Source organism: Paralichthys olivaceus, chromosome 4 (assembly GCF_024713975.1).
Source record: "Paralichthys olivaceus isolate ysfri-2021 chromosome 4, ASM2471397v2, whole genome shotgun sequence".
Taxonomy (NCBI): Eukaryota; Metazoa; Chordata; class Actinopteri; order Pleuronectiformes; family Paralichthyidae; genus Paralichthys; species Paralichthys olivaceus.
The window spans coordinates 24,134,031-24,152,753 of NC_091096.1; the positions used below are offsets into that span (position 1 = coordinate 24,134,031).

Below are 18,723 nucleotides of genomic sequence, written 5' to 3' on the forward strand. Positions count from 1 at the left end.
ATCAAGCAGACACACTTTGTCTTGCTGTAGACTTTTATCTTGCTCAATTTTACAATGTCAGTTGAATGCATATAATACAAGCAATGAATAATTGGCATATGTTTTTAAAGTCTTTCACCCTGAGCGATGCGGCACCAAGCAGGATCTAGTGTCTTAGATTTGTCATTTTACAGTGCAGCTACCACAGTGTTTAAATAGCAAATGCATTGAGCCCATCTGACTGGCCCTGCATATTCTCGATCTTAAAATGAGGAGTGGTCAGGTGTGTTGTCGGCATGTTGTTATCTTGTCTGGAGAGCGACTGTGCTTTTTACAAACTGGTCTCAAATGAATGGTGCAGTTTTTCACTGTTACAACACACCAACACTTTGTACACACACAGATGATCTGCTCATGGGCGAAGTGAAACCATTGCCTCTGCAAAGAAGTGTTCTCTCTCTGTATCTTACAAATTCACCATTATAAAAGCAATCCACCAAGGTACAGGCTCACCAGGCTTCAAAAGGAATATCACTCTGGATTATTGAATATAAGGCCCAAAACACACCCATGAGTAATTAAAAGACCAAGTACTACACCGTTGAACGTTGTGCCTGGTGTAGCGACCTTTTTTCCAGCATTAAACTAGCAACATTGGAATTAGACAACACCTAAATGCACTTACTCAGTTGAAATAGAGCCCAAAATATCAGTATCAATCAGTATCAGCCACAGAATTGCAGTCAGGTAATAACTGACATGAGGTGAATGTGGGGCTATGAAGGCCGATGCAGGCTTTGCATGTTTCTCAACCCTGCCTCGTCAGTCAAGTGTGGTGGACATACATTCAAATAAAGCTAATGCGTTTTGTATTTTGAGAGAGGTTTCTGTTTAGCCTATCCTCACTGATATAAATTGGGGGGTGGAGAGTTTATAAAAACACCAGTCAGTATAATGCAATACTGTGCACAGTACATTTCAACAGCACCACAAACTTCAGCCTCCAAAAATGACCATAAAATTGATCAACGCGCCTCTAAAACACTGAACATCATAAACTTCATGAAGGTGCGATTCATTGCAGGACTGTTGTATTAGACTGCATTACTTTGAGCTTGGTGTTTGTAATAAACTGGCTGTGTGCGCTTTGCAGATATTTTATAATCTTCAATGGCATACTCAAACTGAGAGCAGCAGCACCGAGCCTTCATCGGGATTTATCGGCCGATGCATTTTCTACCACAATTCATGGACGGTCTGCACAGGAGCCTGCATAAAAACCTTCTGTGGACATTTTTACCTAATTTCACCATTGCTGGTCAGCGTTTGTAATTCAATACATCTTAGTTAGCATTACAATAAGTGAATGGAAATCTTTTTTCACACACACAATTTAATGGAGAATTCATCGGGATATTCTCATAATTAGATTGAATGAGCGCTGTGCATGTGTCTCCTGAGGGTAAAGGAAGTGATCTTTAATAATATTTCGGTCCTCTGCATATCTCTTCTGAGATATCCCTCTGCTTTGTTAAACTGATGTATTATTTGTAACTGATCTGATGGGAATTTTATCACTGTGAGTCCAACTAAAGCTTTTTCTGTATTTCACCCAGATCTGTTGTCTACAGTAAAGTGCATGTACCAACACCAGCGATAACAAATCAGTCCTGTCGTAAAGGAAACACCCCCCCTCCCATCCTCTTACACTGTTATTATTCATCAGTCTCTGATGCTGTTGACTGCATTCCAGGGGTTGTTTGTGATAAAGTGTCTGTGGCATCCACATTTCCCCTCAGCCCGCCTCATCTAGGATTTCTTTACTTCAACATTTCCCAGAATGCCTTTCAACAACAGGGGTGTAAGCTCGTTGCCTATAATCTCAGAAGGGTTTGTGAGCAGATAAATTGTTGTTGTGTATAGTTTTTCATGAGCTGGCCACTCCGTAAACACCGGGGTGTGTCTGCAGCCAGGCCCTCGCTCAAAATGCCAATTGCCCTGTGGCGGCATTGCATTATGGTCCAGTGATGCTACTGTGGGTAGTGGGAAAGGTATCTCTTTTTCTTCTAAGATGGATTTTTCCCTGCTGAATGTTGGTACCGAGGCTGAAGGCAGGGGGAGAGTCACACTAAACCTGAAGGTTACAATCGCACAAACAAAATGTTCAAGGTGGGTATGTCCTTTCATTTCTGATCACATTCAGGCTCCAAGGTGACTTTCAGATGATGCTTGCTAAAATTTAATCTGCGAAGAGCTGCATACTGTGTTTTTTATATAGAGATGGAACTGGAATAATCTATAAAAAATCCAATCAATATTCATGCACACACTATGCAGTACTGCCCGTCCTCGGGTGTTGTACAGCACACAGTGCAGATATACACTGTCCTCCCCTTAGCATCTGCTGCCGGCAAACTCAAGGGTATTGCCAGCTTTATCAGCGTCCAGCGATTCATCAGGATAGTTGGTAAATAAGAGATGCTATCAAATGCTCCTGGTGGCATTGAGGGCCCGTGTCCTAATCAATAACATTACAATTCTTCACTGATCTCCTCCTCTGATTAGCCAGACTAATCCAATACACAATGTAGCTGTCTATTACTGAGCCAGGACAAAGCCCTCCCGTTAAGACCTTATCTGTGGTTTTGCATTTACTGCTGATATAAGGCGAGCCCATGCTAGGAGCCACGGCGAGGACATCCTCTGGCTCCTCTAATTGCTAATCCGCATGGGCCAGGAGATAGCGAGGAGATTTCACTTGGCCTGGCAGCGCCACAGGCAGCTAAGTGCACCTGATTGAAGAGGAAGGTAACTAGTCGGTGCACAGGAGACAGAGTAAGTTGAGGTAAAATGGATTGTAATTTTTCATCACCTTTAAATGGGAATGGGAGATAGCGGAGTGGCTAAGTAAGAAGAGATGGGGCAGGTGGGCTGTCACTCAGCTTGTAAAGAACAGCGATGGCAGCAGGCACTTAAGCGATGTGGGAACGCTGATGAACAAGCCGAGTCTAATTTGAGTTAATGAATATGAAATATGCATCAAACTTCCTTTTCGAAATGATCTGCGATGAGCATAGCTGATGGAGGAGGAAATGAAGCTGCATTAACTAGTCAATGTTTAGCTCCTGCACGCTGATTATACCAACGATGTGCTTCTGAAATTGTCAAGTTACACACATTAGTCCATAGAGTTCTGAATTACACAGTCCACACTGTCGTTGAGCGAGGTAAATGCTAGGTAGCAGAAAAAACACAATATTATCAGAATAATCTAAAAGACGCCATCAAAAAATACACAGGGGCTTTGAATTATTCATGGTTACCATAGTTACATAAGGGTCCACTGAAGCCACTGTAAGGACCTCACCTCAAATGACCTTAAATCTTAAATCACATAGAGCTTTTCTGACAGCTAATGTTAGTGGGGAACACTTAATATTTGAGGCACAATGCAATTAGGATAAGTGTAGTGACTTAAACTGGAATATGATGAAAGCCCCTGTGAGCATTGTGATAATAGCAGCACCAATGATAAAAGGTCTGTAGACAGCAACAAACGTTCTGTAGATAATAACACCTGACATGGATTTGTGATCAAAGGGGTTGTAACCTACAGCATATTGATTATCCAGGCGCTTGTGGTTAGTTGGTTCAAGTATTGTCTTATCTCCATGGTTAATTTGTTGTTTCGGCCATTTTAAGATGAGAATAGATGAATTACAGCCAGCAGCTTTTAGCTACTAAGAGCAAAACAACAAACAGTGAAGTCAATTCAAAAAATGCAAGTGGACACTGGATCTTAGGGACTGATGCATCCACTTGTGGTAGCTACAGTAGTTGTATGCAGGCAACTGGACTTGCATGTGTTTTTTGAAGATTGATTTTACTTCTAGTCCAAAAGGTCTTCATCAATTCAGAACTGAAGCAAGTTGCAAGCAAGTCAACTTTCCCATTCCATTTCATTATCCTCACCGTTTCTCCTTTGAGGGTTACGGGGGAGCTGGAGCCAATTCCAGCTGTCGAAAGACACACCCTGGACTGGTCGCCAGCGTATCACAGGGCCAACGTACAGAAAAGAACAACCATTTACTCTGACATTCACACATAAGCAGATAAATTAGAGTCTCTAATTAACCAAAACCCAATCTGCAAGTCTTTGTTCTATGGGAGGAAGATAGCGTACCAGCAGAAAACCCACAGAGCCATGGCAAGAACATGCAAACTCCACAGAGAGGCCCACCAGGGAATCTCCTGCTGTGAGGTGACAATGCCAACCAGTGTTAATATATACTGTGTAGAAAATCTACACATTCAGCAATTCCTCTGAAGTCATTTCAAAAACCTCTGGGGATCCGCCCACTTTATGGGGCCCCTCTAACAGGCAATAAGAATTAGAAAGATTGCAATCCAGTGAATTAACTTGAACTAGACTTGAACTAGTGGCCTAATGGTGATGTCATGATTGGTGTACTGGTTCACCAAACTCAAGCTTCACAATGAGTTTATATTTATCCATTGCATCAGTGAAACAGCCGTTAAATAGGAAGATAATGATAATAATTGTTCTCATTGTATTCACAGGTATAATTGTAACTACTTCACTCATGAAAGAGACAAAGTGTTTTCCTGCTTGACTTCACATATTGTATTTGAACACAAAGCAATGCATTAACGCAGTCCCCCCCCTCCTACCCACAGGTTTACGCCCGAGCATCTGTCACTCATCTTGTTGAGATATATATCTTAAAACAGCATCTAGCCTGAGGTCTTAGTAACAGGCAGTGTTTGCTGTGGCTTGACAGATGTTGGTGATGGTGATACTTCACCGATAGCCATGCCTGTGGTCATTTCATTTCAGAACAAAAGTTCCGGCCTCACGATTGCTTCTGTCTCCCTGTGTGCTTCACCCTCTTTTTTAAGACTGATGAAAAGCACTGGCTTTTCCATCCATGTGTAATCTATGGTGTGTATCTTCATTCATACATTCTTTTTAAACAGCTCAGCAGTGATTATTTCGGAGCAGCCAGTGTCCCTTTATCACGGTTTGGTGTTTTGTCCCATTCTGCATTGACTTAATTCACATGCACACCAATAATCCAGTCGTAATGATATTAAAGCTCCTTCATCCAACAATGGCACACATTCAGTCATCACAGCAAGAAAAGCACGAGTGTAACTAATAGTATTAACTCTGGCTCATTCCCATCAAGTATTACAGTGAGCCATGACAGGTAGGTCAGCATGCACAATACCAGGGCCTTGGGACTGGTAAACCTAAATGGAAGGTAGTCTTAAGTAATGCTGTTTGATATTTTACCAAGTTATGTTCAAATATCTACAGTGAATCTATGTCGGAGAATTAGATGACATCTCCAGAGTGGCATGTCTTTCATTTTATGCTTTAAAAAGTGACTACAGTGACTAAAAGCACATCTTAATTACAGCGTTGGCACAGAAAGAGCAGGTTGGACGTTGAGGTAAACTGTAAAGCTGTGGAGGCTTTAATGACACTCCTCTGCAGCATGGGAGGAGGAATAATAATAGAACCATCCTCATGCTAACAGCTCAGAGTGATGTTTTAGTGGACCTGTTATCATTAGATGTAATCAGATTATTTGGTCCATGTGCTTTGTATGACTGTTTTGCTTGCCAGACTTGTACGAACCAGGGAGACAGATTTATTTTCAGTGCTTGCAGTTTGGCATGTGTACAGAATAATGGGCTTCAAAATGTGGTAAAATGTCTTCGTGTAAACAGAGAACATCTTTAAAGAAAAATAAAAAATCCTATTCATTCTCTGAAGAAAGATTTTGTATTATTTAACATAATATTATAACCATCCTTTCCTTGAAAAAAAGTACGGCTATATATAACAATTTGATCTTTGAGACTGTAATTAGGACCCTGCAGTTTCATGTCATGGTGTTCAGTGCTAATGTCACTCACTCGTCTTGTATTAAATTAAAGCCACCGTGTATTACAAGGTTAAAAAACTGATCTTCTTTGGAGAGGGCCTTTGTTGCTCTGTTTCATGCTAGGTGATGATAAGTAGATAATAGTAATAAATGTTTGATAACATTATCCACTTATTATACCAGCCAAAGTGAGCAGGAGCAAATTCCTGAGTGTACTGAAGAGAGCATGGCTGTCTTATTCAATGCCTGAGAATGTAGCTTTTCAGCTGATTAAAATGTGCTGTGTGTAATTATTTAAGTTTTCAGAGTCAAGTTTTGATTCTGTAACCAGACATTTTAAAATTCACTTTGGCAGATTGTTAACACTGCTGCTGCCATGATGTGGCCTTGATGCAGCCGAGGCTTTTGACTATTGAGTACCTTACTCTTATCTGTGGCATATGAAATGAGCGAATACCACCAAGCGAACTTTCTTTTGTACTTTTCCACTGCACGGAGAAAAGCATCGAACTTCCAAATTTCACGTTGCCATTATCAAGCTCCCAACAATTTCACAGAACAGCAATCGCACCATAATGAACTTCCACAAGCAATCAAAGCCTCTTTCCTGTGGAGCAAACGTCATGAATACAATAAAGATGGCTTTCTCACAGCCCCTGATCACAGCATATTCCAGCTGAGGTGTCTCATTGACTTTGTTGTTTGCCAGAAATTCCCTCAGGAAGCCTCTAATCAACATGCTTCCATCTGACAAACACTTATGGGGCTTAATTGGTATGGCACACTACTGCTCCCCCCACACTCCAAATCATACCTGTTACACACATGTGTTAGCTGTGGACCTTGTTGAAAGATTATTCGCACATTGTTTTAAGGTCTCTAGTCTCACCCGAGTGTTTGAAAATCTCCTCAGTGATGGTCGAATTATAGAATGACTCAATAATACCTTCTCAGTTTAATTTCTGAACATGAAAATAAACAGTGTAACTTGGCATAAACCGAATCATCAAAAATAACTGCAACTAGGAAGTGGAACTGATAAACCATATTTAAATTCACTGCACCATTTAGATTTATTGAGACTTTTAAAAACCATTTTAATTTTTATAGCACAATACTTAATATGCCTAACAGGCCAACGAAGCATGTGAAGGGACTCCTACCCAGAGGAGACATGACACAGCTATTAGTTTTCTTTGAGGCAAAAATGGAAATTCTGCCTGAATTTGATAATCTGGGACAGGTCACTTTGTAATCTGGAAAATTTGTATAAAGCTTTAATCACCTTGCTTTACGCATGCCAAGCTCAATATTACATTTTTTTTTTTATTATTATTAAAACATTACAAAGACAGGAAGCTAAATAATAAAATGTATATTATTCATAATAAAATGACATATAAAAGTCATATTTCACAGGAATGACCTGAAAACATATTTCCTCTTACCATGGGTTCTCAAAGTTAAAGCTTAAAATGCTTGGAGTATTTCACATGTGTGCACTGTTTTGAGTGTGGTCTCTTCACCTTCAGTGTTGATCTCAGATAATTCTTCATTTTGCTGAACAAGCCGTATTCCAACTCAGAGGGGACATTTAATTTAAAGTGACAGTCTCTTGTGACAACAACAATCTGTATCACAAAATGTATTTTTTATTTACTTTGTTGTGCATTTATGTATTGAATATAAGAATAATGTTGCAGATCAAGGGCTCAGAGATAGATTTTCCACCATTTTCAGTCAGGACCATTTTCATCAAACTTTTGGTAAGTTATATTTAGAAGAATGGCTCCTTTCCAGGACCCCCCTACCCTTCCACATGCAAACGTTGAAAGCCTGAGGTAGGGAGAGCACACCTGCCAAACCGTCAATGAGCTTTCATGGAAAGTGAGGGGCAGGCAGAGCAGCAGCTAAAAGATCCCGGTACAGACCATAGCAGGCATTATTGACAACACATGGAGATGCTGGGGAGGAGGTGCGTTGCAAAGAGGCTTTGCAGTGGCAGCATGAAGGGTTGACAGCTCAAGCAGCTTAAATAGAGTCAGAAAAAAAAATCCATTTGTTTATATGGAAATTCTACAGAGAACCGATTCCAGCCAGTGGAATACCTGACCACAGAGATTCATCTTACCGGTGTTGAGGTCTTTATACTCGTGGGAGAAGTGCTCGTTCTGGTGCACCCATTCCCCGTTGCACTTGAAGAAGATCTGTAAGGCGGGTGCGGCCCGACAGCGCAGCTTGATGGGGTTGCTCTTGACTATGTAGGCGTCCTCCGGCTCCTGGATGAAGTGCGGCAGTGTGCCCTGCACTGAGGGTAGGGCGTCAGGCTGAGCATCACCCACGGCACCTGCAAAACAACACCAGAGTCACTTAATCTTCCCATGAAATCAGTTTTACAACAGCGCTCAAATGAACAACAGGGAGACTGACTGGGACAAAGGCGATCCACGTCCTTTTCACTTGAATACACAATTCAGTGAGAAACATTTTTATTTTTCTCTTCCGACAACAATGTAACAGCAACTGCTCGCTAATTTGAAATGATTGCTCGGTGGACCATGTTTTGAATTCCCTATTCATCAGAAACATATTGTAGAATGGCAACATACACGAGGTACAATTCGTGCCCCATTCAAGCGAAAATGTTCTCCTCAGAGCAATTTGCAGATGAATGAAGTCAGAGAAGACCAAGTGGAGAGAAATTATGAGAGGACTGATTGCCCAAATTGTAGCTGTGGAGTCTGAATACATCTTATCTCAGCCACAAAGCTTGGATTTTGTTTTTTATGTTGCCGCCAACGTGGTAGCGACATTAACAATAATTCACAGCAGGTTAACCCTTTTGTACTTCCAGCCTGGTGAGAACTTGGCCCAGTTCACTTTTAAAGTTCATCGCGGCAGCCGACCGAGCCGAACAGTTTTTGAAACACCAACCGATCGTGAGAGCATGACTTTGTGTGAGGGATATTCTTTTTCGTTTTTTACTTTGAAGGTGGGTGTCAGCTCCACATGGTGTCCTGTACTTGCCTCCTCAGAGTACAGCACACAGAGCTCTGCGGGCTGGGCCGATAAGGAACAGGATGTTTGTGATCCTGCTGTCCCCGGGATCTTTCTCAGAATTACGCCTCAGTCCCATCAAGGCAGCGCCAGCTAAGCTATTCAGTGCCGTAAAAGCCCATGAAAGCTATTATACCCCACCATCAAATCCAATTCTGTCCCCTGAAATCGAATCGTCCGCCTCGCCACCTCTCTCAATCAATGTTGTCCTTGTTAAATGGGTAAATGAATGGGTGCAGGTGTAAAGAGAGGCCACACATAAAACAAACAGGCAGGGGAGTGGATGAATGGGAATAATATGCTGACATTACCCACTGGGAGAGGTAGATGTCAGACATCCTGCAACCACATGCACTTACTTTAGCCGTTAAAACTACCATCATGCCCTGCTGTCTTGGTGTTCAGTCCCTGATAATATTAGGTACAAGGTATGATGTTATTTTCTATATTGTGTGACAAGCTTATAGGTCTATAGGTTACTTTCACACTTCTCTACATATAACACATTTTAGCGTATATATTTTATTATTCAATTTGTGTTGGTCCAATACATGATACACATAGTCCAGTTTCAACCTCCGATGTTACAAGTCAGTATTTCTTGGTGAGTTTGTATGGAAACCAGTTTCAGTTTCACCATGAGTTCAGATGATGCACTGGTTTTGCAGGATGAGACAAGGGTTCATGTAAATCCCTGCTCAGATCATCTGTATGAAGTAAATACGTACACTGAACTACATTCATATAGTGCTATGAATCACACTCACACATTCACACACACATGCTCCTATACACAGTGCTTCTTTATTCACAGTGGCATGTGTGATAGGTGGAGTTCAGTATTTCCATGTCACAGGACACATTGAGTCCGGGATCGAACCACCGATTAAGCTCTGATTAGCGAAAGAACTGCCACAACTGCTCCTCACATGAGCTGAAATACTGTAAACCGAATGATCTTGAAATGACATTAAACATATTCTATGGTCTACATATCTTCAACTTCCAGGGCACTGTTTCCCTGGTGGGTTGAGTCATACAACCCCTGTGCTATTCTGTCCTCAGATTCAGAAGAGCAGATATGAGCACCAATTTATCCAGTGATAAAAGAATCATTACGCAGCACATGTGTCTGAAAACACTGACACGTGTCTCAATTTTACTCATGTGTTGACAGAATTGTGTCTAGAATACAGTTTGATTCCATCATACATTGTTATGTGAGTTTGTCATTGCTGTTCAATATGAGCTCAAGTATTCTGCTACAATCCTTTAGAAGGTGGTAATAGGTTTGCTGCGTGTCCATAGATTTAGGTTTTGTGCCGGATGAGCAGGTACATGACGTGGAACTGTGTGTGACAAGTGGGACAAACAGGAAAAACAAAAAAATAAACATAAAGGTATGATTTGATGATGAGAAACATGAGGAAACGCACAGCAGCAGCAATTTCCTCCATAAGCACTGGAATAACAGGTGGAAAATAGTTCTAAAGCAGACGGAGATTGGATTATATCTCGTGGCTGTACGCTGTGGAAAAAGAGGGACCAAACTGTATGATGGGTTCGGGGACAGTAAATGAAATCAATTCATTACATCTGGCTGTGCAGAGGAACTCGGCCCAGTGCACACATCAAAATTGACTTTTGACATCAGAGTTCTTGTTGTTCTCCCACCCTGCCTCCACCCACTTTACATTCAATAGGTTTAAAGCCCATTATATATTCTTTCCATACATGACATTTAAAGGAAAACAAACAAGCATCAAAGACAGGGTGTGGTGAAGAAATCAATGTGACAGTGAATCCCTGGTGTTTGAACATCACAGGCTGCACCACAGTTTCAGCAGGGTTTAGCTCTCACACATCACATATCTCTGCATCTCACTTCTTTGAAGTCTAGATTTTTTTTTTTTGGATTAAAGTGATAAGTTATAAAAGGAGATGTTATTCTGATACCTTGCATTTAATCATCCTTTCTCCTCTTGGGGCAAACTTTTGGATTTTCAAAGACGGTCAGTACTTTGTCTAACCTGGCGCAGTCTGTGCCTTGTCAACGAGTACAGTAGCTGTGGAGAGCTGCCTTCAAAAGAAGAATCACCGACGTCCGTCTGCACACGGACGCATGAAACGATGGAGGAGTTTTTCTTTAAAAAAAATACAGTTTCTCCTGCTGAGTTCGAATTACTAAGGACAATCACACGGCTACTACATCAGCTGCTCATCATCCTTTCATATGCACAGCAGATATTACGACAGTAAAATTAAAATTTGGCTGTAGGAAGACACTAATTTGAGTGCTTACAAGTACAGATAATAAATAATAATTTATATTAACTGTAATGGAACTACAACAATATAAGGAGCATTCAATCTACTTCTAATCAACTCTCTGAACTGGAGGGAAGATGACTTATGGGTTTGTTCATGCAGCCAAGACAATAAAACAAGGGTCCTTGTTTTTTCTTTGTTTGAGTGGAATAACACTGCTCCTTGGATTTGGAAGTTTATGAACCATCATCATTCCAAACGAACCTCAGACACAGCTAATATACTATCACCTGTCAAAGCAGTGTTTCCCATTTTTTATACAGACCGCCACTGCCTGCCATTTCCTAATATCTCCTAATTACGCAGACAGTCATAGTTTCAGCTGTGTATCTATAAAATGGCACAGAATGCAGTACTCTCTCTCTCATGCATCATCTCTCTAGAACTTCTGTTTGTCTCTAGTCTGTGTACCTGTCACTGGGAATCTGTTAGAGCGGTGTACATGCGCATACACGTGCACCTTCGCAAACCGCAACTGATTTAATGAATTCTCCGAGAGAAAGGGAAACTAACCCGCATCCTCCCATTTAATCGGATCGGCACCAACATTTAATGGCTTCTTTCCTGACCCATACCACAACCTTCCATCACTTTTCATGGAAATCTGTCTGGTAGCTTTTGTGTAATCCTACTTATCAGCAGACAACCAAAGCTAAAACATGACCTCCTCTGCGGAGGTATTAAGTCAATCACGGTGGTTAAGTTAAGAGCACAGCAAAGTTATTAGCTCCTCAGCCTCTTACATTTGAGAGGATTTTTATTCAGCTCTGGCAGTAGATGGATGACAGAATAAAGAAGGCAGCTGGGGCTGAAAGAGAAGTGAATACGCTTCTGACTTTCACTCAAAATGATCATCTTACAAGTAAATATAAAGTCACAGCACAGTCATTGTCATTGTCACAGTTATGAAATTAGGATTTTAGCTGAGCGGAGAAGCAGCTTGAAAACAGCTTGACAGTGACTAATATGGTTAATACGTCTTCTTAAAGGGGCCACGCTTCAGTCACTGTTTCATCCTTGTTCTCTAGCAGGACAACAGAAACAGAAACATACATGAGATGTGCTTTATAGTGAATTCAGCTGTTATAGTGTAAATGAGCACAGAGCAGAGGGGACAAGGGAAAAGATCCAAGATTGAAACGAGCGGACACTAGGCAGAACGTGAATACAATGCACAGACCTCACAAAGATGAGAATGAATGTAACAGACTTTTTCCTGCAGGATTTACTTTCCACTGAGGATGTAGTTGCGATTTCATTCCAACAATGTCCTCATGATCACGTTTTCTTCTGAATTACGTGATAATTTGACATCATCAGCAAAATACGTTTTTAGTGGAGATGATCGCATCCAGTAGATTATAGGGATGTTTCCCACAAGCTTCTCATTTCGATCTTTTTGTCAGATCAGATCAGATCAGATTTGTTTATTGTCAATGTTCAACATTGTCACCAACATTAAAACAGTGACAATTGTTTTAGCAGCTCTTCTTGTTACAGCAGCATTTGACTGATTTTAGAAATCAGAACAAGAAACAAGAAGTAAAAATATTTAATGTACAATTTTTTTATTTATATAAAAATGTATAAAAATTATATATTTTTAATGTGGGTATTCACACTCTTTGATGCGCTTGAAGGTGTGTACATTGTTCTGGAATAACCTAGACTGAGGAGGCCCACCACATAGTCATCTGTCCTGTTACAGTTTAATCATGAGCTCTAATTTGGAGTTTTGCATAGTTCCTTCAGTGTAGAGCTGTGTCTTCATCCTTGTTGTTTGATTCTCCTCTTATCATGAGATCAGACTCCATGACTCTGCTGCACGGAGCATGTGAACTTGTCATGTCAACACCGGATGCCTCTGAATGAGTAAAAACCTTTCAGAAGTTGTGTGTTCCTTCTTCCAGCAGTGTTACACAGTCACAAAGAATGAGTGGCTTTAGTTGTTTATTATTTTTTTATTCATATCCCATATGGTGCCTGTATATGTTCTGCTATGAATTCTATAAACTAATCCAAATATTTAATGAGTTTGGAAGCTTTGATTATTCTAAATCTCAACAATGAAATCTCATTTTATACTTAAATAGCTTTATATTCAAATGTTAATTACAACTATTATTTATATCGGACCTCTGAGAATTAGAGTATATTTGTAAAACAGGCAACATCAATAACAACTCTGATTGATAAGACGATTGACTATTTTATTTTATTCAACATCTTTTTATGTTCTTTGTTTAGCCTGTTAATTACTGATAGTGAATGTCAGAAACACAAGCATGAATACATGAAAACACAGCTTTTTATTGCTTTCGGGAATTTGCATGGGAGCCTGCAAATAAAACCGAGAGAACACTGCTTCAGCATCATTTAAAGCACAAACACGTTTAATGCTTCGGCCATGTAGTCCTCCTCCATCGTGAACCTTCCTCACCACTGAGCAGCCCTTCTCTAATTAGCTAATTGCAGCTATGATGAATAAAAATAGTCTGACACCGCCGAGCCCAGACAAGCCTCTCCTACCCCTTTTTTACACACTGCGCAACAACTAATGATGTGCTGTGTCCTTTTCTCTTAATGTTTAAACATTCAGCACATTCAAAGGTAGCAGATAATTGGAACAAGGTGACAATCCATGCTCCATAAACCAGGAGCTGTAGCAGTGGCTGCTCCATCCATGATGGCTGCTCATAAATATCAGCCTTAATGAAGGAAATGACTGCGGCACCAATAAGTCACTTATTTCCTCATTACGCTGGTTAATTTTAACACTGCCTCTAAAATGCTCCCTCGCCCTATCTGCTGCCAGTCACAGGTTTCCACCTGACTTAACATGAGGCTCAGTGCAGCGGACCTGCAGCTGATAAATGCCCCGGGTATCAATCTGCATACAGGGACACAGACGACACTGTCAGCTCGGGCAGGCTGACAAAGCCTGGGAGCCAGGGGAGCATGTTGAACAAAAACAGATTTAAATCAGACATCTCTCAGAGACATGCCAGGGCAACAACCACTACATGGCCTGTTTGGATACGCAGGGAAGGACTGAGACAGCGCAGAGTTTAACGATGGAGTGTACAGTCATGGCGCTTTAAACAACCAACTTTTGGACCTGAAATGTTGACAGCTAAACCTAATCATAAGCAAACAAGCTGCACTATCAGGCTCTACAGAATAAAAGGCCCTCATGCATATTTTAATCTTACATTTCTCTTATCTTACATTTGTTTGTCAGGTGAGTTGGCACATCAGATTCAACAAATGTGAATCGTGAATTGGCATCATTACTAACACCCTAATAATACCATAAAAGGCTACGCTTCCTGCTTTCGTATGTCACGAGTGATCATTCTTAAAAATGTTAAAAAGCAGAACTTTATGAGTTCAGAGATTGAAGCCCTGATAAAAGATATCCCAAAAGTTAAAGTCCACACTTGTTAGCAGCGTCAGCAGTGGAATACATAGAAGTAAAGCAGTGCTGTTAATCCTGTGTCGCCTGCGGATCAGTTACTGGAATAAAGATGAAATTGTTCAATATGAAAAAGGCTTGAAAGAAAAAATGTCTCACCACAGCGAGGTGATCGATGACTGCAACAGCAGGAGGTCAAAGTGACTCTGTCAGTAAGTGGATGAAAACATATGTGCAATAACACAACCTGCACTGCTGATCTCAGGGACTGGAGAGATCCGTGACTTGTAGCTAACCAGCTGAGTGGCCCTCTGTTGGTGCTCTGTGGTACATTCTAATGTCACCACTCCGTTATATAAACTCATCTTAATCATTCCATCTTTTACTGACTTTGCCTACACAATTGTAAACATGAAGTGAATTATCGCAAAGGAATATCAGGAAATAGAAAATAAAGAGTGAAGATGTACTTTGTTTCACACAGAGCAGAAGAAAATAAATCTTTTTCCAGATAAGCATAAAAACAAGCCGTGGATAAAATGTACAATGTGGAGATACACATTGAACATATCTGTGTGCATGTGTGTGTGTGTCACTGCTGCAATTTCAATTTCATCATTTTTTATATACATCTGACATTACAACTAATAACTGTTACTACAGGTGCAACAGTCGTGTTCAATACAGCAAATCCACTACTGACTCAATGATGAGTCACTGGAATCAAATCTAACATTAAGTCAGTAAAATAAATCATATTCCTGAGTGAGGCCTAGAGAAAATTAAATGATCAGTCCTCTGTCCTCCTGCCTGCTGTTATTCACTAACTGCAGGTACCAGTCATGTTGTAAACAAGTCGAGAATAATAATAGAATGAACAAACATAATTAAATAGACTGCAGACAGACAGCTTTTGTCTTTTCTTCATAGCAACTCACTATGAGGTTAACCAGTGCAGTTGTGTGAAACATGTCGGCCATCAAAATTCAGTGTTTTCATATGTGTTGAACAGGTGGTTTGATGAAGGACGTTAGTGGCCTTTTACTTTTTACTCCCTCAGAGTAACGACCATGGTTGTCAACTCCAGTTATCATCACTTCACCAGGTTTACCTCTCCGCTGTGTGCGCGTGCAAGTGGGTGTCATTTAAAGTCATCCGGCTTTTTGCAACAATAGAATCAAATAGACCTGAAAACTGTCAAAGCAACTGTGACAATTCTCAAAGCTAAAGACAATCTGTCTGTCAATCGGCTTCATGTGCAAAGTCAACTAAAGGTGCTCAAGTTGCAAGAAACTAAATGTGAAAAAATAAAACTCCTCAACACTAGCTAACTGGAAGAATCTTCTCCTGTGTATTTTAGCACAAGGCCTTCATCAGGGTGGTTTATCATTAAGAAATAGCAACAGACATTAATGATCCCTAGAGGCTGTATCTCAATCAGAGTGATGATCCCATTATAATACCTGCAAATCTAAAGGCATTCCCACAACCCTAAGTGTTGTATTTAGGGCTACCTACCATGTTGTAGCATGCTGACGCTCTACGCTGTTACGTTAATGAACCAAAGCAATTCCTTTTAAACATTAGCATGTAAGCATAGTGATACTGAGCATTTCAGTGTTAGCATTTAGCTCAAAGTATGGCTGTAGAGAGTACAGAATTGTAAAGATACCTTGCCATCGACTAAAACGGTGAATCAAGGAAAATTACTGATGGGTGAAAGGCACTGGTTCATGAAAACCATGACACCAGGCCAGTAGTTGATGAGCTGTCCTGCTCTGGATCGAAGCTTTCGACAGATAAATGCAGGGACAGAAGGTGCAAGAAGAAAGCAGCGTAAAAAGACATTTGAATGATTTCTGTTTTTAAAAACAAAAAAGGTTTTATTCAGTCATATGGAAGGGACTGAAATCTAAAAAAACCCAAACATCTCAGAACAACTTCAGTCGTTTTCAGACATGGCCAGACGTGGAGTTTGCCTTTCACACAATGCACAATGCAGCGGGAGGTTCTCTGCACAGATGCATTCATAACAACAACAAATCCTCCGAATTATTCAGGCGCGAGGTGGAGCAGCCGGGTGCAGCAGACAGAGGCAGAAAGTGACATATTAAGTCTGCTGCGTAGATCACATGATTTTTCTTTACAAACACACAGACACCGGCGTCGGCTCTTATCGCCGCAAACTTTCTTGACATCTTCATCTGTGTCTTCTACGTGTATGATTATGCTTTTTAACCAGGAGACATTCGTTTCCATTTCCGTTTTTTTTTTTTTGCGTCTGTCGTGAGTTGGAAGCGTCATCAACCATTGAATTCTCCTGAATTTCCACAGACTTTATACCAGGAGGCCAGGTGGAGAAAGTTGGCAGAAAGTGTAGAGACTCTAAAGAAAACAGAGGAGTTTTGATTGGGAAACCTTTTTTTTTTTAAGATGATGTCAAATAAAGTCATTGAATGTATTATCTGGTGGTCAAAACAGCTAACCCTGCCTTTAGATTGATAACTGGCTTCAGCATCGGTCCTTCACAAATCCTCAGTACGAGACACGGTTCCTGAAAGCCTGACAGCACTCAACTCTTTTCCGTGCCAAGCCTCCTGGCTGAGTTGGACATTACTATTTCACACGGCTACTCCAAAGTCCTTTAAAACCGTACATTCTTCTCCTCACATCCTCGAGATCACCAGGGATTTCTCATGGATTTCTTTCTTTTTTCTACAACAGCTGAGATAGGCGGAGGGCAAGGATGAGGAGAGTCAGCAGTGTGAGCATTGGCTTTACATGGTGAGCACCCTCTCAGCTTTTCAGCAGGAGTCCTCCTCATTTGAAAAGCACAGAGTCGGGAGATGTCAGAGTAATCCTTGACACTAAAGGAGGAAGAGTAGCTGAATAAAAGACCCAGTAAAAGGCTACGCACACGGCAGCACTGGGAGACCGCTGTGTGAACTCCAGAATATAGGTGGTGGAGACACCGAGAGGACGCAAGCTCTGGTAAAGACACACACACACACACACACACACACACACACACACACACACACACACACACACACACACACACACACACACACACACTCCCGTTTGTGATTTATGTGGGTAAGTTCTCCGACATTCACTCTCATGCTAACCTCGACATGAACTCCAAGAGAAATCTGATTTAAAGCTCAAAGGACCTGATGTTCTACGTTCTTAGCTGTGTATATTTTACATTAGTGCCACATGTTCCCTTGTGTACAATGTATTTTAAGTTATATATACAGCTTTTCAAACAGCTCCTGATTTAGATTTACTCCACTACAGTATAAATGTCAACAAGCTTGATTCAGACACAGTAGATGAGTATTAAGAGCAGAGTTATTGGGACTGGGAAAGTGAATTTAACGTGAGCAAGAAACCAGATGAATATAATCTAAGTAATACAGATTACAATTAAACATTAGAATAAAATGCAAATGTACTTTTGTTATTTTAGGGGCCAACCTATTATTACATATATTACAAACATGATTCGCAGGTGTTCATGGCTCGATTAATGTATCATGGGACCACAGGGCTTCTCAGGCCCTTGTGGAGCTTCAATCCCGAGAGCACAGTGTCCCTGTTTCGCCTCCAACACAGACACAGCAGATTTGCAAGGAATCAATTTACCATAAACTAATTTTCACACGAGTGGCCCCTGTGATCCAGCCCTGTGTATGCTTCACTGACCTATAGAAGTACAATGCATTTTTATTTTGTTGAGATACGCTCATACACAGGTATAGAGAGCAAATCCTTAATAATGTGAGAGTCTTTTCAGCATAAAACCTGATGCAATACATTAAGCTCACAGACACACACATTACAGATGCAGTTTTCCTTTGAGGTATGCTAAATGACACTACGTTATTATGGAAGAACACTTTCACATGCAAAGCCCTTTTTCCACAAACCACCAAAAACCCACTAACATCTGGCTTTTTTTTTCCAGCTAAGGGAAAAGATACAATCAGCATTCAGTAGAATGACTCTGCAGCAGACACAGGCTTT

At 40.8% G+C, this 18,723-nt stretch overlaps 1 protein-coding gene across 3 annotated transcripts in view; it reads right to left on the minus strand.

Annotated features, from left to right (window-relative positions):
• Positions 1 to 18,723, minus strand: part of unc5db (unc-5 netrin receptor Db) — a 184,353-nt gene that overhangs the window by 92,842 nt on the left and 72,788 nt on the right. For all 3 annotated transcript variants that reach the window (XM_020093970.2, XM_020093968.2, XM_020093969.2), the window contains exon 3: positions 8,026 to 8,241. In XM_020093970.2, the coding sequence (XP_019949529.1) occupies positions 8,026 to 8,241 (216 nt within the window). The remainder of the gene's footprint in view (positions 1 to 8,025; positions 8,242 to 18,723) is intronic.